The following is a 22725-nucleotide window of genomic DNA, read 5'->3' as shown; positions in this document are numbered from 1 at the left end:
GGCTTGAGTTAATGATTGTGTTTCCTTGTTCTAGGTTCGCAACTTCCATGCACAACTTCTACCCACGAAGGTAATGGTAACTCAGTTTTAGCATGTCTTTGAGTCTTGCCTGCTTTTATCGCACTGCCTGCGTTTGAGATGAAGATGTTTATATTGATTAGCATGGAATTATGATTATTGTGCTGAACTGGGAAAATGTTTTCTGGAGGCTTCGGCCGAGTGAACTTATTGAGACGTGTGTCTCTGTTTTCTGAGAGGCTTTGACCGTTTACTGGTTTCCGTCATTACAACTTTCTAGTGAATAGAACATGGTTATGTTTTACAACACTGAATTATTGTTTCATCGCTCAATAGAGCTTGATGTGTTTATGCTTGTTAAAATTATGAATAACATGTGGTTACTCTAAGTTGATTATTGGTTTGGGGATGTTTTGACTTGCTTGAAGTGACAGTGGAGTGGATATTTTCACATGATTGTCCCGTCTTTCGAGGCGTTATCAAGTGGTAGTGGAGTGGATATTTTCACATGACTATCCCGTCCTTCTAGGCGTTACTTAGTGACAGTGGAGTGGATATTTTCACAGGACTGTCCCGTCTTGCGAGACGTTATCAAGTGGTAGTGGAGTGAATATTTTCACATGACTATCTCGTCCTTCGAGGCGTTACTTAGTGACAGTGGAGTGAATATTTTCACAGGACTGTCCCGTCTTGCGAGACCTTATTGTTTGATTGATATTGTTGAGGATTGTTGATATCTGATTTGATGTTATATTGTTGAGGATTATTTGTAACACCCCGATTTCGGTGGCGTCACTTTAGTAACCAAAAGTAAACTTAATGCGGAAAAACGTGAAATATTTTTTTTGATAATAACTAAGACAAGACTGAATTAAATAAAACCCAACAATAACAAAATCAGAACTAATATACAATATATAAACAGCCCCCGCTGTAGTAGTAACCTCGTCACGAGTAAACCTCCAGTGACGGAAAGAAAAGTGTAGCGCCCGAAGGCAATATGTACAGACTAAAAATAAAGGTGAAGTGTCCGCAACACCATCCCTCAAAACTGAGAATCAGCTGGCCCATCGGCCTGAAGCAAGACCTCCTAAGTCCAACCAACTCTCTGTGATTCCTGTAAAGAAACCACACAAAAGCTATAGGTGGGAAGCTACCCTGTCCCAAAAGAAACAAATGATGTTCAGAGCTAAGACTCTACTCCTACACTAATCCCATCTTGAGGAGCTCACAGCAGCACTAAAACCTACATGCTAGCATGATCGTCGTCCGAATTCGAAATCCAGAACGACCTAGTCTATGTACACCATCCGTCATCCTCTCGCTACCGCGACGCGCTCCTGTTCCAGCATCCCAACCTAGTTCCCCCCGAAGGGTGAACCATGGTGAACCAATCCGCAATATTCATCTGACAAAAGGCGTTGTCCGCCAAAACACACACAGAAGACGCGAGGGTCAACTCTAAAGAACTATGTAGATAATAAACCCAATAGGTACAAATAATAGATAGCCACTTAGGCTTATAACTAGAGATATCATTCCTAGGGTTGCATGTTCCACAAAATCATAACGACAATAATAACAATTAGCATGTTCCAAGTAAGTTTATCAAATAGCAACCACACTCATCAACTAAGTCAGTATGCATGTTGCGTGATATGTATGCAGGTTAACCCAGTCAACCAATATGCAATCCGGAACGGATGGACATCATCGGATCAGCCCTTCACCAGCCACGGTGGTGCCATTTCGGCCCGTGATGTCTCTTACTCCAACAGGGGTAGTCAGATCAGCAGTAAACCCGTAGGTCTGCCATTTCGGTCTGCTACAAGAGACGTCTACAAACGCTCTTTCACGGCATTCCGGGTCTTATGACCATTTTGGAAACCGACGAGGTCCAGAGTACGTCCTGTGTTAATACCTCATTAATGTTGCATGTATGCAAAATGATTAGTCAAACAACGTCTCCGACCTCACTCGACACGTCGCCACGTGTTCTAGGGAAGTTAAAGTCTCTAAAAGCTTACCCTAAGGTAAAGTCGATTCTGCGACCAAAAGACACACTTCATAACGACACATAGCTGCTCCAACAGCACCACAACACACGCTGCTCCAACAGCACAATAACACACGCTGCTCCAACATCACAACAATAAACGCTGCTCCAACAGCACAACATCAAACGCTGCTCCAACAGCACAACGACAACATACTCAACACTTGGATCCGACGACACTCCTCGTTTTCCAAAATTAAGATTTCACTTCCAATGCCTTCCTTCGAGGTTGTTATCATTACTTAAAGATTTAGAGGTTATTTAAGGTCTTATGAGTTTTCTTTATAAAATAGATTCCATTTTGTCTTATCGCAAGTCTTATACATTTGCAGGATCTCCTAATCCCAAGTCGCTTCCAGAGGATGTCTCGATCCACTAAACAAAATCAAGGCCCGAACCTCGTTCGTCCTATCAAACTTTCTCAAAACTCTCAAAATAAAATCGGCATGACCTGCCCGCTATTCTCACCATTCAGAATCTCAGATTCCAATACAGAGCATATTTAAATCATCACAATCAACAACATGTCATATCTCAATATATCGCATCATAAACACTTAGCACTTAGCATATAAAGCATGCACCACACATCCTAGATTACCCACATAGCACATAGCATGTAAGTCAATCTTCAAAAACATTCAGTAGATGAATCATCTACATTGTCAGTCGAAGCCTCAGAAAACATTTTCAATCACACACAATCTCAGTGCATAAACAGTAAACAATGTCGAAACATCGACCCTAAGCATTAACTAGAGATTCAGTGAGAAGCCCTCACCTGAAAGTTCTCCAGAATGATCAACTAGTGCTTCCTCGCACTCAAAGTGTTGTTCCTCAGGAAATTCCTCGAAAGTTCCTTTAAAACAAAATCACAGAAATACTATCAGAATCTATCGGAAACTAAGCTATCGATACTTACTAAGGTTACTCGAAGTAATCTATACTCTAAGGTACGATAATCTAGCGCGAAAGACAAGTTTTCGGAAAAAGGAAATTTCTTCCTCCCCCTTAATAGGGCTCGGCCACTTTGGCTAATTATGGGGCTCGATTTTTCTTCGATCAAACTTGGTTCCTATGCTTTCATAAGCCGTAACTAAGGGTATTCTGAACTCGGAAAAATTATCGGATCAAAAACTGTCGCAGGGGTATTTTGGTCATGATTTTTAACTTAGGATTTTCAAAACTGAAATCCCAAAAATAAAATTTTGCAGGGACGTTACTAACGACGTTTATGACAACTAATCCTACTAGCACTAAGCTAAGGCGATAGTTTTCGGCCTAGAGGTTGGAACTTTACTCAAAAACTACATAAATGGGTATTTTAGGCTAGAATTGATTCCGGCGGAATTCCGGCGACATAACGGAAAATCTAATCCGGCAGAAGTGATCTTGGGCACATATAGAAGAGGTTTAGAATCAGAAATGAAAGATTCAGGATAGTTTTGCAAAAACCCATAAACTATCCACTCAGAAAACTCTACAGAAAAGCTATGGAAAAAGCGATCAGAGGTAAGGATTAGCGACTATACCTCGAAACCTTGAAGCAGCGACTAACGGATCAACGATCAAGCAAGTAATGAAGAAAAATCTTCTTCCTTCTTCCTTGATGAAGCTCGCGGGTTTGAAGAGAGAAATGGAGGAGAATTTGAGTTTTTCTTCCTTTCTTTGCTATATATAAAAGGTGGAAATTCGCGGGAAAATGAAAGTTTCGCGAATCTGATTTTTCCGGCGTCATTCTCCGTGAATTAATAGATATGTTTTGGCAAAGGAATTCCTAAGCTAAGAAGATGTCTCCTTGTATTTTTGGCAACTAATGCAAAGTCGGTGCAAAGTCGGTGTAAAACTATTTTACCCGATAAGTTGCTTTTTGCATCGAATGTCGGAATGGAAAACTTCCTTCTGAAGAAAGATTGAAATCATCAAGAGAAATGGGTGTACGCGTGTAGAATATTCATTTGAAGCTCGGAATAGATAAAGTCCCCATAGTCGGGTGATTCTAGGGTTTTGAAATACCAGGGATTCGGTTTCGGCAAACTTCCGATGATTGGAATCGGACGTTCGTAGATCCTAGAGTTTCGCCTCGAAACGATTGTTATTTATGGAAGAAGAGAAATTCTAACATTTCTCTGAAGATTTTTGGAATTAACTGCCATCGTGCCTAAAAGTGAAAATTAGCTATATACTAGGGTTTCTGACCTAGGTTTAAGCGTGTAACGATCGTGCTATAACTTTTATCGATCATAATGCAATCCTTGAACTTTTCCTGAACTTTCTCCTTCATAAATATATTTCATTTAATAAACTTTCGTTCAGGTTTCCCTTCACATTACATCAACCCTAATCGTGAATAAGAAGTTTATTCACTTAGCATGAACTTAAAAACTCGGGCCTTACATTATTGATATCTGATTTGTTGTTATATTATTGAGGGTTGTTGATATCTGATTTGATGTTATATTGTTGAGGATTATTGATATCTGATTTGTTGTTATATTGTTGAGGATTGTTGGTATCTGATTTGATGTTATATTGTTGGAGTTATTGTTATCTGAATTAACCTATACTGTTAAGTTATTGATTCCTGAGTTAGTTTATGTGGTTAAGTTTTGTTGGTATCTGTTTTAAAACCAGATCGTTGATTTTGCTGATATGCTGATATGTTTAATTCTGTTAAATATATGATTCGATTTCATGATCGATATGATGAGTTGTCATCTATCCTGAATTAAATTGGTAGCTTACTTACCATGGCATGTATTAGATTTGAATAACATGCTTTTCTCTTTTATATGTGGTAATTGCATGGATTTAACCCTTTCTAGTTGATACTTGTTGTTTGGGCGCTTGAAGTTATTAGGCGATGGAGAGCCTTCCGCTGAAGCTTAGCTGTTCGAGTTGGAGACCGTGACTGTGGGCGGTCGAGTAAAGGTGGATGAAGCAGTTTGCTTCTCCCTTTTTGGTGGACTATGTCTGAGTTTCTTTCTCCATCTGAAAACTATGTTGTTTAAACCTTATTTTCGCCACTTGTCTAAGTGAGCGTACTTATTTTGGAACCTCGTTTATGGTGTTGTGAACTACTCTATGTTATGTACATTATTATGTCGGGAAACAGGTTATTTAAATAAAGTTATGTAATGTTTCCAACCCTATGGTATTTAGTCATTTTCAAAAAAAAAATACCCTTGGATTTTAGGGATTGTAGAATAGTCCTTAGACTTTGTTAGGTTACTTAATGTGATTCCTCAGTTGAGAAATTGGGGCGTTGCAGAGCTCATAGGGATGAAGAATTTGTGAGCGTGGCCACACTAGAAAAAAAAAACGATATCAACAACCTCAACCAAAACCTCGTAAAGGTTAGGGATACTGGATAAGGCTTATGACCTCCCTTTATTTTTTTAGGACGCCCCCGTGGGCGAGTTTTAGGAATATAAGCTCTAAGATCCCAGTTATTGAGAAAACAAATATTCTCCTCACAACAAGAATCGCCATCCTCCAAACCACCAGGAGAAAGGAAAGAACCAGAAGAAGAAACATATTTCTGCAACGAGCCAACAACCGTACCAACATCACAATGAGATCTAATGTGAATGAGATGGAAACCAGCATAAAAAGACTTGCCCTTCCCTAGAAAACCTTACCTGAGGTTTAGCGACACGCCCCCTCCCCCCAACTGCTGGGAAAGAACTTGAAAACAACCCCTAAAGTGATACAAACCTTAAAAAGCAATAAAACCGAGGCAAGGTTATAGATAGCAAAAAATCTCACCGTTCCAAATCGTCAAATGCAACATATATGAGGACCAAAATGCATTTTCTAAGGCCTCTATGAAAAAGGATCTAGCACACCTAAGACTATTGGAAGAAGGATGGGTCACCATCGTCGCATCACCAACCAACGATTCAGGGAACACGATATCATCAGGAATCCTAGCACCCGAATTGCAGACCCTATTAAGAACAAAAACTTCCAATCCTCATCCACAAGCAAAGACTTGTGTGCCCTCATCTTTCCCACCAAGACATCCTTCCACAACTTTTGGGTATGAGCAAACCCAACATCCGAAAGCACCCTGCATAAGACAACCCTGACAACTTCAAGGACGATTACACTAGCATCTTCAAGGACGCGTGCTTCAAGGCAGAAGCCCAATTTATACCTTGACTCTAACCATCGCCACAAAGAGAGAAGTGCCTCCCACACTAAAGCCATTCAGAGCTTTGATTGCCGAAAAATCTTGCTTTCCTTAAGAGAAAGGAACGAAGCTGAACCAAATTCGCCTCCCAAACTTCCTCTTCCTTTGATTGAAAACGTTCAAAAGCTTCCCAAAAGGTGCAAACAAACTCCTAATATGATGATAATCAAAAACTTCCATAATCCCATCGATGAAGAGAGTGAAACTGGATCTGCAAGCCCCTTTATTTTCTGGAATCGTTTCATCCTGCTCATCCACTAGATCGACATCTTTAGTCTTGCAACCCCCAAAGTCCAAACCTTGCCTTGGCGAAGCACTAGAGTAATTGTGACTTTGAGTCATGCGATGGAAAAGGAACTTAACATTGCTTCAAAGAAGGGAATTGGGAGAAACTAGGCCAAAGCAAGAGATGAAAGACGTAGAAAGATAGAGCGAAACAAAGCGGAAGACTGGAAGAGAGAAGAACTTTGACAAGTCCTCCAACAATAACAACGTTGACCTGCTGTAGTTGTTACAGACTTCGTTGGAAAATGAGCTCCCACGGCTCCGCTATGAATACCGAAAATAGGAGTGTCGCCATGTGGAGGCGGAGCTTGGCAGCGCAGACAGGGAGTGGGAGGCTTGCGATGTCATTACTCATACTTCTGCACACAAAAAAAAGGCTTAATTGCAGTTTTCGTCCCTGATGTATAGTGCTTGTGCAATTTTCATCCCCTGTGTTTAAAACGAGCGATTTTGGTACACCTAAGTTTGAAACGTGAAAATTGGGTCCATCCGTTAGTTCACCGTTTAAATTGGCCTACGTGGCTCTCATTAATGACCTGTACTGCCACTATGACTCCAGATAAGGAAACAGGTCATTAAAAAAAAATGAATAAAATAAAAAAATTACCATGGACATTCAAATAAGGATTGAGTCCCAAATTTCCCAATTCTAAACCCTAGAAATCAGTTGTTCGAGACCAACGTTCTCCAGACCACGAACCCAGACCAAGAACTTTCTCCAGGCTTCGTGAATGGACATGAATGGGCGAGTGCCTCAAGCTTCGTCGTCGTCTGCGACGAGTGTCAGTGACTCCCATGGCAGAAGAGTGATTTGCGATTGTGGGGTTGTTTCTCCACTTAGGACGTCGTGGACCAGAGAGAACCCAGGGAGAAGGTTCTATGGATGTGGCTTGTACCAGGTAAACATGAGGTTTTCATTCGGTTGTCCACTCCTCACATTCCCTCGATCTGAATCTCAACCCATTCTTTTGTTGAAGATTTCAGGGCAAGAAAAGGAGATGTGGGTTTTTCCAGTGGCATGATCAAGAGTTCAATCAACGCGAGAAGAAGGTGATTGCTTGGTTACTTACTGTGGTTGAAGGCTTGAAGAAGAAGGAGAAGTTTTTACATTGGTGTATTGGAGTTTGCTGTGTAGTTATTGTGGTGTTGGTCATAGTGATTGGCCTTATGTATTGGAAGCTCTGATTTGTGTTTAGAGACTTGGTGTTTTGGTTAGGAGTTTAATGGATGTGTATGTCTATTCGAATTATGCAATGTATTTGGAGAATGTTTACCTATCAATGAAATGGAAGCAGGTCTTTTGTGTTCAAATGTGCTCTGTTTTATGATTTTTTCTTAAGCCTTTCTCTAAACAATTACACATAAAGGGTAGTATGAAAATGAATACCAGGTCTTGAAATGAAAATCTCAGAATAGCACATTGCACCATTGCACTTGAAATGAAAATAACATCTCACAATAACACATTGCACTTGAAATGAAAATAACACAATTGCACTTAACCTTACTTGTCCAAAGTGACATTAAACACATTACATAACTTGTTCAAAATGACACTAAACTGAGAACATGACATAACTTGTTCAAAATGACACTAAACTGAGAACATGACATAACTTGTTCAAGATGACACTAAACAGACATAACTTGTTCCAAATGACACCAAAATGACAGATTGCAATGCATATTCAGTTATGCATTGCTTCCTTGAGTTCCCACCACCATTTTCTGCTTCTTCCTTGACCTTTCATCAACCTGAGAAGCACTTGGAAGTTGTGAGGTTAATGTGCTGCCTGTTTGAGAGTTCTGAATAGGCTGAGTGGCTTGTGGTGGTGGTAATGGTTGACCTCTTCCTGCTCCTCTACCAGCTCCCCTTCCAGCTCTCCTTCCTGCTCCTCTAGCTGCTCCCCTTCCAGCTCCTCTACCTTCTCCCCTTCCAGCTCCTCTACCTGCTCCCCTTCCAGTTCCTCTACCTGCTCCCCTTCCAGCTCCTCTTCCAGCATTACTTGGCCCTGCTCCAGCTCCACTTCCTTGTGCATTACTTGGCCCTGCTCCAGCTCCACTTCCCTGTGCATTACTCACCCTCTGTTCAGGGTGAACAAAGTGTGTATGATCTTAGAAGCAAAGCAATTACAAAAACATTGTCTTAGTCACACTATAACTAAAGAATGAATATCAAAATGTCAACAAAGAAATTTTGATGTTACCTGATTTCCACCAGTTGGTATCTCCCTATCAGCAGCAGTCTTCCCTTTGCATGTCCTAACATTATGGCCCCATTCCCCACATCTGCCACACTTAATTGTAGATTGTTGTCTCTTTAGCTTGTGAGGGTTCTTAGGCTCATCATTAGTCTTATTCCGCTGCTTCTTGGGTCTTCCTGGTGCCCTTCTCATGTAAGGTGGCTTCAGGGGTGGAGCTGAACTTGTGGACCATAACTTAGGACCATTTGAGGGCATGATAATATACTCATAGGTCTTTAGAAATGTTGTTTTCCTGCAAAAAACACAGTCAACACTCACATAGTCATTCACCAAGGATTAACAAACACAACCAAAGAAACACAATGAAGTATGTTATTTATTTACCTGTACCAAGGACTAACATAGTCTTCAGGAATTTCATTGTTGTAATACATACAAGCAATTGCATGGCAGCAGGGAATTCCAGACAAATCCCACCTTCTGCAAGCACAACTTTTAATCTTCAAGTCAACAATATACTTGTCATGCCCATTTGAAACCTCAAATTGTGAATTGCTCCCATCTCCATGCCATTGAGCATGCCATCTATCAGCATAGTCCTTGTTCACCTCAAGCTTCTGTTGTATCATTGGACAAATTTCTCCTCTGTACCTCAGAATCAAGTTTCTCTGCTTCACAATCCTATCAGTCATATATGATTTTAGTCCATCAATGAGAGAGATTATTGGCTTCTCTCTCCATTCCAGAATAGCCCGGTTGAATGCCTCGCACATGTTATTGACTTGTAGATGACACACAGGGTAAGTGCTAAAGGCAGCTCTAGTCCACTTCTTTGGAGGGATCTCAGACATGTCTTTCCATGCTTCCTCATTCAAGCTCTTCATATTCTCCATTGCTCTCTCCCATTCTGGCATTGTAGTCGCCCTAGCAGCAGCCCATAATGCACTTTTCATCTCCTCACCGGGGTACTTCTTCCTCCAATTACCATACAAGTGTTTGACACAAAACCTGTGGTCAACATTAGGATTCAACTCCTGTAATGTAGGAACCAAACCCTACAAACCAAAAGGAAAATACATTAAGTATGAGTGAAATTAAAGTGAAATTAGGTGATTGAAATCTGAAATTTATAACCTTCTGTTGATCTGAAATAAAGCACCATGGCTTTCTCTGAATCCCATTCAAATCCCCCATCAATAGGTCCACAAACCAAGACCATGAATCCTTTGTTTCTGCTTCCACAACTGCAAATGCAATAGGAATCATTTGGTTATTACCATCTTTCCCTATTGCTGTCAACAACTGCCCACCATAAACTCCCTTTAGAAAACAGCCATCTAACCCTATTAAAGGCCTGCATGTGGTAGCAAAAGCCATTTTACAAGCTGCAAAACACACGTAAATCCTTTCAAAGACTGGTCCATCAACTCCAACAGAGCTTTTGATGATCACAGTACTCCCTGGATTACTTCTGATGAGTTCTTCAGCATAACTCCTCAGGTGAGTATACTGCTCATAAATAGCTCCGTCGATCATCTCAAGTGCCTTAACCTTAGCTCTGTACACTTGAAATCTGCTCATACGAATCCCCCACCGAATTCTGGCCTCCTCAACAAGTGCTCTAATCTTCATTGATGGTGTATGTCTCAAAAGAGGAACAAACTTCCGAGCAATGCATTTTGTCTTGGCTTGTCTATTCTTTGATGTCCTGTGGCATGTGTGTTTATCAACAAAGCTAACAATCTGGTAGTAAGTGTTCTGCGTATACTTAGAGGCTCTAATGTAGTAAGGACATTCTGGCATGCACTTCACTACAAGTCTTTTTTTGTCATTCTTCCACAAATACACGTTCTTCTTTTTCTGTAAAGCATACTCCTTCACAGCTGTCCTAAACAGTTCAGCAGTTGGGAAAATGAGCCCAAGTTCAAATTTAACCTCACTGTCTTCTTCACCTAACTTGAACTTTGGAAAATTCCTCTGCTCATCTTCATCATCACTTCCTGGTGGGGTGTCTAACTCATCAGAATTTCCATCATCATTTTCAAAGTCATCAAAAACACTAGTTTTGGGATTGTTGGAGGAAGCAAAGGCAGGTACAAGATTCAATGCAGGAGTTTTGCTTGTTATAGGTGGCACAACAGAAGCCCAATCCCAGCTTTCATCATAATCAGGGTCATCCAGACTAACATCATCAGAATCTACATCTTCATCTGTTGCAGGCTCATACTCATCATCTTCCTCATCATCAGAATATGGACAATAGTCTTCCTCACCAATCACAGAATCCTGACTGACCACAGTATCCTTTGGTGGGAGAGGCTCCTCTTCAACAACCTCAGATTGCTGGTTGACCAAAGTCTCCTTTGGTGGGAGAGAATCCTCAACAACCACACTGTCTACAGCTGCAGGAATAGACTTCTCAGCAACCACACTCTCTACAGTTACAGTATGAAGACTAGATTGCTCACACTGATTTAAAATACTTAGGACCTCAGGTTGACTGAAGAAACTGTCACTGAGAACTTCCACTGAAATCTCCCTTTCCCCCTTGTCATTTCTTTCTTCCACATCAATCTGAGTATCTACCCAATGCTCTACATAGAACTCCACTTCATCATGCCCTTCAACATCTCGCAGAAATCCAATCACATCTGCATCATCTTTAAATGGTTTGATGCCATTGTACAACCCTAGTCTAGGGTTCCTATACCACACACATTTGAATGAAGCATAACCTAGTGATTTCACCAACTTGCCAATTTCTATTGAATTAAGCTGATCAACATCCCATCCCTCAAAACTTTGACACACACCTTCAACATAGTCATATCTGGGTTCATCGACAAAATACCCTTTATGCCATAAGTGAACTGTGATTATATTGGAAGCAGTAGGCCTACAAACCAAAAACAACAGTGTTTCAACAACCCCATTAACTTTGTAATGAACACCCTAGCAAACCCTAAACAGTAACCGAACAATATGAAAGTAAAAAGACAAGAGAAAGTTGGGGATTTGTACCTAAAGCGGTAATTTTCCGGCAGTTTATCCCCTACCAATAACGAAAACAGGTCAAAAGGCTCCTTGTCGCATGTTCTTCGTTCAGGTTCAGGGACCACATGCTCCTTTCCTGGTCGTTGTCCCTGTGAGCCTCGTGTTCTTCGTTCAGGTTCAGGGACCACATGCTCCTCTCCTGGTCGTTGTCCCTGTGAGCCTCGTGTTCCACGCGCGTGCCCACCAGCCATTGGAGATTCTTCCGTTGGAGCCGTTCGATCACACACTTCCTCACAATCGGTTGAAGGAGATTGAAGGGGAAGGAAGAAGGGGGGTTCGATACGCACAAAGAAGAAGGTGAAAAAGATAAGGTTTCTAAGATTGGTGGGGTTAATCGGGTAATAGATTTGGGAATTAGGTTTTAGTTATTTTAATTTACTTTTAATTGAATTCTTTTGTTTCAAAAAATAAATAATTTTAATCAAGGGTGGTGCAGGTAGTAATTCCAGACCATTTTGGATGTCCACGTAGGCTAACGGAGTTAAGTATCAAACGGTGAACTAACGGATGGACCCAATTTTCACGTTTCAAACTTAGGTGTACCAAAATCGCTCGTTTTAAACACAGGGGATGAAAATTGCACAAGCACTATACATCAGGGACGAAAACTGCAATTAAGCCAAAAAAAAAAATCAAGTTTCTATCGTCTTGAATAATTTGTCTATATATGTGTGTGTCTTTGACATATGTACAACTTTGCTCTAAAAAAAATAGTGTATCCAATTAATTTTACATTTTTTACATCTTTATCATAGAAACAATATGTTTTTATTCAACAATTAATATACTGAATTATATAAATAATATTTAATTTTTAAATGAAATTTTAATGAATTATTATTATGATAGAAATATTTTCAAGTGTATTTCACTAATTATGTATACAAGATAATTTAACAAATGATATTTGAATTATATAGCAGTAAATCTTTAAAGTATTAAATAATTTCAAATATAACTTAAGCTCAGGTTTTTTTTTGGAGTATGTGACCTTAATTTATACACATTTATTTCATTTTTATTATGTTCTTTAAAAGACTAAATCTATGTAAACTTTAATTGATTTAAATGAAAAATAATAAATAAAATCATTAATACTTCTATTGGTGTTTCCCTAATTCATGAGAGAGTTGTTCTTATGTTTTTTTTCTCAATCAATAATTTTAATAATATATTTGTATATATATATATATATATATATATAAGTATCATTGTGTCTTTGACTAATTTTAATACTTAATATATTTTTTACATATTGAAAATATTACTTAGTTTTATTTTATCATCAATATATATTAGAAAAGAAGAGCTCCCATCAGACTGATTTAGTGACGTGTCGTTCTCACGTTAATTCTTAGTGACGTATCATTCTCACGTTAATTCTCATAAAAAAAATTTCACGTGTCATTCTCAAGTTAATTCTCATAAAAAAATACATTTTCAAATTTTAGATTTCATCAGGATTTGGGTTATTTATTTCTTGATTTTATCTTAATTTATTTTTGATTTATTTTTAGAGTACTAATTAATATTTATGGTATTTTTATTGAATTTTCGGATTTTTAATTAATTCAGGATTTTATGAGTTTTTTATTGCGATTTACTAGATTTTGATAGTTTTTATCTATATTTATTCAGTACCTTTTTAAATTTTAGATTTGATTATAATTTAGGTTGTTTATTTCTTGATTTTATCTGTGGGTCTTTTATTTTATTTTTTATTTATTTTTATATTATTAATTAATTTTTATGGTATTTTATTGAAATTTCGGAATTTTATTTAATTCATGATATATTTTATGAGTTTATTTTGTGATTTGCTAGATTTTGGTAGTTTTTATCTATATCAGTACCTTTTTAAATTTTGGTAGCTTCTACGTATGCGTACCTATTTTGATTTAAAACCAAATCATCCAAAAAAATTCTTTTATGTGATAATTTTTTTATGTCCTTTCTTGATTTTATCTGTGGCGTCTTGCTCAGTTTGCAGGCATGTCTTTCCCTGGTAGTGATGAAGATGCTATTCAAGGGTTGGCCGAAGTTATTAAAGAAAATTTTCCTTTTTTGAAGTAGGGTGGTTGTTCTCTTTTCTTTTGGGCTATTGTGTTTGTTCCTTGGGTGGTTTGGTGTTTTTTTCCCTTCCTTGTAGTTTGTTCTCCTTTTCGTTTATTATTGAATAACTCTCTTTTGCTCTCAAAAAAAAAATTGATTGAAGAGGTAAGCTAACATAGAAATAGAAACTGTTTTGTGTTTTATGTTTTTGATATGTTATTTGAATTGTGATTATTGCTGACTCTTTCTTCTCTTGAATTTATAACAATAATGATAAAATATATTTATGCGGTAAAAAAATAATAAAATATATTTACATTAACCATTTGAAGGTGCAGGTATATATTTCAGTTGAACGACACAGTGTTCACCATTTGAAGATGCAGATATATATTTCACCTTTTTTTTGTCAATTAGGTATTTCACCTTTTTTTTACTTGAAAGAATTAGGTATTTCACCTTGGTGAGGAAGTAAAATAATATGGATCACAATTTCTAAAATAATAATAATATGGATCACCGACAAAAAGAAAATATGAACCACTCCAAGATGAGATTAAATGTTTACCTTTTATTTTGTACAAGTTTGATTTTAGGATAGAATTAGGAAAATAATCTTTAAAAAATCAATTAATTTGGAATTCTTTTAAATAATATTTTATTAATTATAGCATCGTATTGAATGTTGTTTTTAATAAAATATATAAAAATTGAATAATGCTAAATAGTTAGTGTATATTTTTTTTAAAAAAATTGTATATTAGAAAACACAAAAAAACCGTTTGAATTAATTTTTTTAATAGGGAACTGGATTTAAATTTAAGGCATTTATAAAAAAAGCACATGTTGACAAAAAAATATGAGTAAAAATACATTAACTATCCAAAAAGCCCGTAAGTAACAAAAAAAAAACATCAAGTTGTTCAGCCCGTGAAAAACACACCGCCAGTCCAGTAGCACCTTTCATAAGTTCTAAACCCTAAAGTTACATATTTCCTTAAGAGTGTTAATTAATTTTTATCGTATTTTTATTGAATTTTCGAATTTTTATTTAATTCAGGATTTTTTTGACTTTTTATTGTGATTTGCTAGATTTTGGTAGTTTTTATCTATCTTTAGTTAGTACCTTTTTAGTTTTTAGATTTTATTAAGATTTAGGTTGTTTATTTCTTGATTTTATCTTGGGTCTTTTGTTTTATTTTTAATTTATTTTGAGAGTATTAATTAATTTTTATGGTGTCTTTATTGAATTTTCTGATTTTTATTTAATTTATGATTTTAAAAGTTTTTTTGTGATTTTTTAGATTTTGATAGTTTTTATCTATCTTTAATTAGTATCTTTTTAAATTTTAGATTTGATTAGGATTTAGGTTGTTTATTTCTTGATTTTTTCTTAATTTGTCTTATTTTTATTTAATGTTAATTTCAGTAAAATGGAGCTGATCCGGTGCTAAGGGTCCACAGAGCTACCATGAACACGCAAAGATTTGATGGTTACGAGGTGAATTTGGTAGAGTTTCTCATTAGCCGCGGACTAGAGCTTATAGGTTACTACTTATAAGGTTTGATGTACATTTATGGAGGGTGAAACGATATTACTCTATCAAACAGCCGTTATTAATGTGATTGCAGCCATTATTAATTTTAAAATCTTATTTTTAACTATAGAGATTTCTTTATGTATATGTAACGTGAGATTTTGTTTGATATAAAAATTATCATTGTAAAATCTTCTTTTTAATTTTAGAGATTTCTTTATGTATATGTAACATGAGATTTTGTAAAACCCCAAGGATTTCTCTATACAGTTAACTTCTTTATTTCTTTGATAAATCAGAATCCATTTAGTAAGATGATTTGCATTTAAGGCTGCTCTGAAATCTAAAAGCTATTGTTAGTTGTATGTTTTAATTTTAAACTACTATAATGCTATCTACGTGAGATTTTGTTTCATATAAAAAGTACCATTATACTTTTTTTATACAATCATTATATTCTAAACTAATGAATTGATATTATTTTAATATAAAAAATTTAATATAATTAACTTTTGTATTGTTTAAAAAAAATTTAGATTGTATATTTATATATGTATATAACTATGGTGTTGTTTTCAAAAAGGGTATGCAATCTGTCTAGGAGGTGATTTTAATGGGATTTTGATCCGTGGGGAAAGAAGACGTGGGGCTGCTCAAATGGATCCTGTGTACCTATACACTCGCAGGAGGGTTGTATTTAGATGAAGCTGTCCTTGGCTGTGGCAATTTCTGGTTTCTAGAAATCTTAAAGAGAGGTGGGTTATTCAATTGATTTTTCAGTTGAAATGTCTTATACGTCATAGAGAAGGAACTTGAAGGAAGATTGGCACATTGAAGGAAGATTGGCACATTTAATTGATTTGAGAGGCCTTGATTAGTTGGCATCCTGTGTACTCATTATTGACATGTTTATGGAATCTCTCTCGGCTGTGAGAGTGTGAGTCATGGTCCTTGGGTGGCTTATTAAAGAAGGCATGAAGAGGTTACTGTCATAGGAAATTATTGTGCAACAGCTTGGATTAATTCTTAATTTGGTTTTGTTCTAACTTTTTGCTACTGGATGTGAAGTCACAATTCTTAATTAGAGGCTACTTTTGGTGTTGGCTTTTGTGTGAGTACTCTTTTTCCCTCTTGGGGTTTTCCCGCCGGGTTTTTCCTAAGAGGGTTTTAATGAGACCCTGCATAAGGTGTCTTTCTCACCAAAATAGTTCATAGGTTGACAAAGCTTTTTGCTTTGTTTGCCTGGGCGGGGATGATTGTATTTTCTTGATCACACTTTTTGTCATCCAATCTACATGAGAGGATTGTTCTCATGATTCATCTTTATTATTAATAAAAGCTATTTGTTCTCAAAAAAATAATAACTATAATAATTTGATAGTAAGCAAAGTACGAGGAATACAAAATATTAATACATATATACTATAAAATTATGACTTAAATTTATCAGTGCTAACAAATTAGAGTTACGAGATGTCACGGGGGAGGAACATTTTACATGAAAAATGAAAATTTGTACGAGTTAAAAAAAAATTCATTTTTCTATAACTTAAGTGTATTTTTAATAATTTAAACAATAATTATATATTTATGTATTGTTATATATCTAAAACACAAACGCATTACCTTTTATGCAACACGAGTATACATCTTCACAAACAAAATTCAGTTATACCTCACATATGCAAAACTTAAAGCTTTTAGCTTATTAACTTATGTGTTTTTCAAAATTTGTGCTATTTAAATATCTACATCTTTATTATAATTTAAAATATTAATCGATGTATCAAATACAATAGACAAATTCACTCGTGCAACGCGCGGGTAAGAAAACACTAGTTTATTTCATTTTCCTAAGGATTTATAATCATCATCTTTTTTTTTGGTACATCGGAAAATATAATTATCATCTATATAATGATTTAAGTATATTTGTCAAAGTATTTATATTTCTAGTTATTGAAAACAATAATGATCAATTATAATTATCATTATATAAGTACTCAATAATACATTTAATTTCTATTAAATGTTTAACATTGAAGTAATTTTTATAACTTAATAAAATATTTGTAAAAATATTAAATATCATTTAATGCAATTAAACTTTTTGTAATTGTGTAGCCAACAATTTTTTGTTTGTACCCAAATAATTATTATTCAAAATATCAATATTTAATAATTAACTTACTAAATAATATAAACTATCTATATATATATATATGTAAAGCTCACTTGAGTTTTTACATTAATTACATCATTTAATGATTTTTTTAAATATTGCTACTTTTATATTTTTTATCAAGTAATTATTTATTATAATAGAGTAATTTTCCTAATTAAATACATATATGATAATAAATAAATTAAATATATTAAAAATGTAAGGCCCGAGTTTTTAAGTTCATGCTAAGTGAATAAACTTCTTATTCACGATTAGGGTTGATGTAATGTGAAGGGAAACCTGAACGAAAGTTTATTAAATGAAATATATTTATGAAGGAGAAAGTTCAGGGAAAAGTTCAAGGATTGTATTATGATCGATAAAAGTTATAGCACGATCGTTACACGCTTAAACCTAGGTCAGAAACCCTAGTATATAGCTAATTTTCACTTTTAGGCACGACGGAAGTTAATTCCAAAAATCTTCAGAGAAATGTTAGAACTTCTCTTTTTCCATATATCAAAATCGTTTCGAGGCAAAACTCTAGGATCTACGAACGTCCGATTCCAATCATCGGAAGTTTGCCGAAACCGAATCCCTGGTATTTCAAAACCCTAGAATCACCCGACTATGGGGACTTTATCTATTCAGAGCTTCAAATGAATATTCTACACGCGTACACCCATTTCTCTTGATGATTTCAATCTTTCTTCCGAAGGAAGTTTTCTATTCCGACATTCGATGCAAACAGCAACTTATCGGGTAAAATAGTTTTATACCGACTATGCATTAGTTGCCAAAAATACAAGGAGACCTCTTTATAGTTTTGGAATTCTTTCGCCAAAACATATCTATTAATTCACGGAGAATGATGCCGGAAAAATCAGATTCGCGAAACTTTCATTTTACCGCGTTTTGCCAACCTCTATATATAGCCAAGAAATGAGAAAAAACAAATATCTTACCCATTTCATCCAAGGAGGCCGCGAGTTTGAGAGGAGAGGAGGAGAAGAAGATTTTGTTCAATCCTTGCTTGATCGTTGATTAATCAGTTGCTGCTTCAAGGTTTCGAGGTATAGTCGCTAATCCTTACCTCTGATCGCTTTTTCCATAGCTTTTCTGTAGAGTTTTCTGAGCGGATAGTTTATGGGTTTTTGCAAAACTATCCTGAATCTTTCATTTCTGATTCTAAACCTCTTCTATATGTGCCCAAGATCACTTCTGCCGGGTTAGATTTTCCGTTATGTCGCCGGAATTCCGCCGGAATCAATTTGAACCTAAAATACCCATTTTTGGAGTTTTTGGTGTAAAGCTTCAACCTTTAGGCTGAAAACTATCGCCTTAGCTTAGTGCTAGTAGGATTAGTTGTCATAAACGTCGTTGGTGACGTCCCTGCAAAATTTTATTTTTGGGATTTCAGTTTTGAAATTTCTAAGTTAAAAATCATGACCAAAATACCCCTGCGACAGTTTTTGATCCGATAATTTTTCCGAGTTCAGAATACCCTTAGTTACGGCTTATGAAAGCATAGGAACCAAGTTTGATCGAAGAAAAATCGAACCCCACAATTAACCAAAGTGGCCGAGCCCTATAGGGGGGAGGAGGAAAATTTCCTTTTCCGAAAACTTGTCCTTTCGCGCTAGATTATCGTACCTCGGAGTATGTATTGCTTCGTGTAACCTTAGTAAGTATTGATAGTTTAGTTTCCGATAGATTCTGATAGTATTTCTGTGGTTTTGCTCTAAAGGTGATTTTGAGGAATTCCCTGAGGAACAAGGCTTTGAGTGCGAGGAAGCACTAGTTGATCATTCTGGAGAACTTTCAGGTGAGGGCTTCTCACTGAATCTCTAGTTAATGCTTAGGGTCGATGTTTCGACATTGTTTACTGTTTATGCACTGGATTGTGTGTGATTGGAAAATGTTTTCTGAGGCTTCGGCTGACAATGTAGATGATTCATCTACTGAATGTTTTTGAGATTGACTTACATGCTATGTGCTATGTGGGTAATCTAGGATGTGTGGTGCATGCTTTATATGCTAAGTGCTAAGTGTTAATGTTGAGATTTCTTGATATATGACATGTTGTTGATTGTGATGATTTAAATATGCTTTACACTGGAAATCTGAGATTCTGAATGGTGAGAATAGCGGGCAGGTCATGCCGATTTTATTTTGAGAGTTTTGAGAAAGTTTGATAGGACGAATGAGATTCGGGCTGTAAGATCAAGTTTTGATCTAGTAGTACAACTCTATGTTTTGATGATTACAAGTTAACCTTTTGATATGAACAATTGTGGTACTCTAACGTGTTTTTCTGAGTGTGCTATTTACAGGCTCTGACCTCAACTCAATCTCACACAAATCAGAAGCACTGTGTATAAAGGGTAACCCAAGCAACGCTTTCGCATTCACCATGTTCAGTATGAACAGTGGAAAAGCTTCAGAAGTTCTGAAGCTATACAAACTCTGATGTGGACTCAGTCGCTAGAAGCTCTGAAGATCCAGAAGTTCTGATAACCAAGAAACACTGAAGGTTCAGATGTTCTGATGGTGTAGAAGACTCTGAAGATCCAGAAGCTGAATAGTGGAAACTCTGAAGTCCAGAAGCAAGAAACTCTGAAGGCCATGTTCTTCCCTCTGAGTTCAGAATCAGAAGATACAATGGTCAGAGGATCTGTGCTTTCCCTCTGACTCTGATCAACCGGCTTCACAAGTTCCAATATGAAGTATTCCCCTGATCAGAAGTCTCCTAGGTTAAAAGGTCAAGTCGCTATCCAAGTACAAAAGCAAGTGTACCTTTCTGACGACCTACCTAACGTTCTCAGCCACAGCAGAAGCTGGATTTTCCAGAACTGCCCTCCAACGGTAGCATTTCCCATGCAACGCTCAACCCTAATCCTTGGAGTATATATAGAGGCTGAAGATTGAAAGAAGCGGCTAAGAAAAAGAAATACACACGCGCAAGACATATTAAAACTATTCTAAGCTTTCTTTCATCTGAAATTCATTGAGTTTACAATTAGCTTTTTAGAAGCAAATCTCTTGTAAACAATTCTTTGATAAACAGTTTGTTTAGTTCCTTTAGGAGATCAAGGTTGATCGGATCCTAGAGAAGACTAAGAGAGTGAATCTTAGTGTGAGCTAAGTCAGTGTAATTGTTAGTCACTTGTAGGTTTCAAGTGCAGTTGTAACTCTTACCTGATTAGTGGATTGCCTTCATTCTAAGAAGGAAGAAATCACCTTAACGGGTGGACTGGAGTAGCTTGAGTGATTTATCAAGTGAACCAGGATAAAATCCTTGTGTGCTTTTCTATCTCTTATCTTTAGCACTTAAGTTCTCGAAAGATTTGTCAAAATCTTTAAGGTGGAAGTTTTGTTCTGAAAACGTTATTCAAACCCCCCCCTTTCTACCGTTTTTCATACCTTCAATTGGTATCAGAGCGCAAGTTCTGATTACCACACCTAACAGTGTTCAGTGATCCGGGCCGGTGTGAAAAACAATGGCTGCCACCACCAGTGAAACTCAAAGAGATGGTTACAACGCAAAGCCTCCTATGTTCGATGGTCAAAGGTTCGAATATTGGAAAGATAGACTGGAAAGTTTCTTTCTGGGTTTCGATGCAGATCTCTGGGATATTATTGTGGATGGCTATGAGCGTCCAGTTGATGCAGATGGCAAGAAGATCCCAAGGTCAGAGATGACTGCAGATCAAAAGAAGCTGTACTCACAACATCACAAAGCAAGAGCAATTCTTCTAAGTGCTATTTCCTATGAGGAGTACCAGAAGATTACAGATCGTGAGTTTGCTAAAGGCATTTTTGAATCTCTGAAGATTACGACCTCTCAACAAGAGCTACACAACAAAAGATCATGTCATAAGGGTCATCAGGTGTCTTCCTGAAAGTTGGATGCCTTTGGTGACTTCAATAGAGCTCACGAGAGACGTTGAGAATATGAGTTTAGAAGAACTCATCAGCATTTTGAAATGCCATGAGCTAAAACGCTCAGAGATGCAAGATCTGAGGAAAAAGTCCATAGCCTTGAAATCCAAATCTGAAAAGGCTAAGGTTGAGAAGTCAAAGGCTCTTCAAGCTGAAGAAGAAGAATCTGAAGAAGCATCAGAAGATTCTGATGAAGATGAGCTGACTCTGATCTCCAAGAGACTCAACCGCATCTGGAAGCACAGGCAGAGCAAGTTCAAAGGCTCTGGAAAGGCAAAAGGAAAGTATGAGTCCTCAGGCCAGAAGAAGTCTTCAATCAAGGAAGTCACATGTTTTGAGTGCAAAGAATCTGGGCACTACAAAAGTGATTGTCCAAAGTTGAAGAAAGACAAGAAGCCAAAGAAGCACTTCAAGACGAAGAAGAGTCTGATGGTGACATTTGATGAATCAGAGTCCGAGGATGTTGACTCTGATGGTGAAGTCCAAGGACTCATGGCAATTGTCAAAGACAAGGAAGCAGAGTCAAAGGAAGTTGTTGACTCTGACTCAGAATCAGAAGGAGATCCTAACTCAGACGATGAAAATGAGGTATTTGCTTCTTTCTCTACCTCTGAACTGAAACATGCTTTGTCTGATATCATGGATAAGTATAACTCTTTATTGTCTAAGCATAAAAAGTTGAAAAAGAACTTATCTGCTGTCTCCAAGACTCCTTCTGAACATGAGAAAATTATTTCTGATTTGAAAAATGAAAATCATGCTTTGGTAAATTCTAACTCTGTGCTTAAGAACCAGATTGCTAAGTTAGAAGAAATTGTTGCCTGTGATGCCTCTGATTGTAGAAATGAATCTAAGTATGAAAAGTCTTTTCAAAGATTCCTAGCTAAAAGCGTGGATAGAAGCTTAATGGCTTCAATGATCTATGGCGTAAGCAGAAATGGAATGCATGGCATTGGCTATTCTAAACCAATTAGAAATGAGCCTTCTGTGTCTAAAGCTAAATCCTTGTATGAATGCTTTGTTCCCTCTGGTACCATATTGCCTGATCCTGTACCTGCTAAAATTGCTAAAAACCCTCTTAAAAAGGGATCTTTCTCTATGACTAAATATCATGCAAATATTCCTTTAAAATATTATGTTGAGACACCCAAGGTGATCAGAACCTCTGGGGTAACTAACAAAAGAGGACCCAGAAAGTGGGTACCTAAGGACAAGAT

General features: G+C 36.8%; 1 protein-coding gene across 1 annotated transcript in view; it reads left to right on the top strand.

Annotated features, from left to right (window-relative positions):
* The first annotated feature begins 13804 nt into the window (after positions 1 to 13804).
* The window catches only part of LOC130748047 (RNA polymerase II transcriptional coactivator KELP-like), a 39743-nt gene continuing 30822 nt past the window's right edge, over positions 13805 to 22725 (top strand). Inside the window, exon 1 of the mRNA XM_057601136.1 lies at positions 13805 to 13842. Within this exon, the coding sequence (XP_057457119.1) occupies positions 13805 to 13842 (38 nt within the window). The remainder of the gene's footprint in view (positions 13843 to 22725) is intronic.

This window comes from Lotus japonicus, chromosome 1 (assembly GCF_012489685.1).
Source record: "Lotus japonicus ecotype B-129 chromosome 1, LjGifu_v1.2".
In the NCBI taxonomy this organism is placed as follows: Eukaryota; Viridiplantae; Streptophyta; class Magnoliopsida; order Fabales; family Fabaceae; genus Lotus; species Lotus japonicus.
Note: the sequence above shows the minus strand (reverse complement) of the source record. Positions and strands in the feature narration are given on the sequence as shown.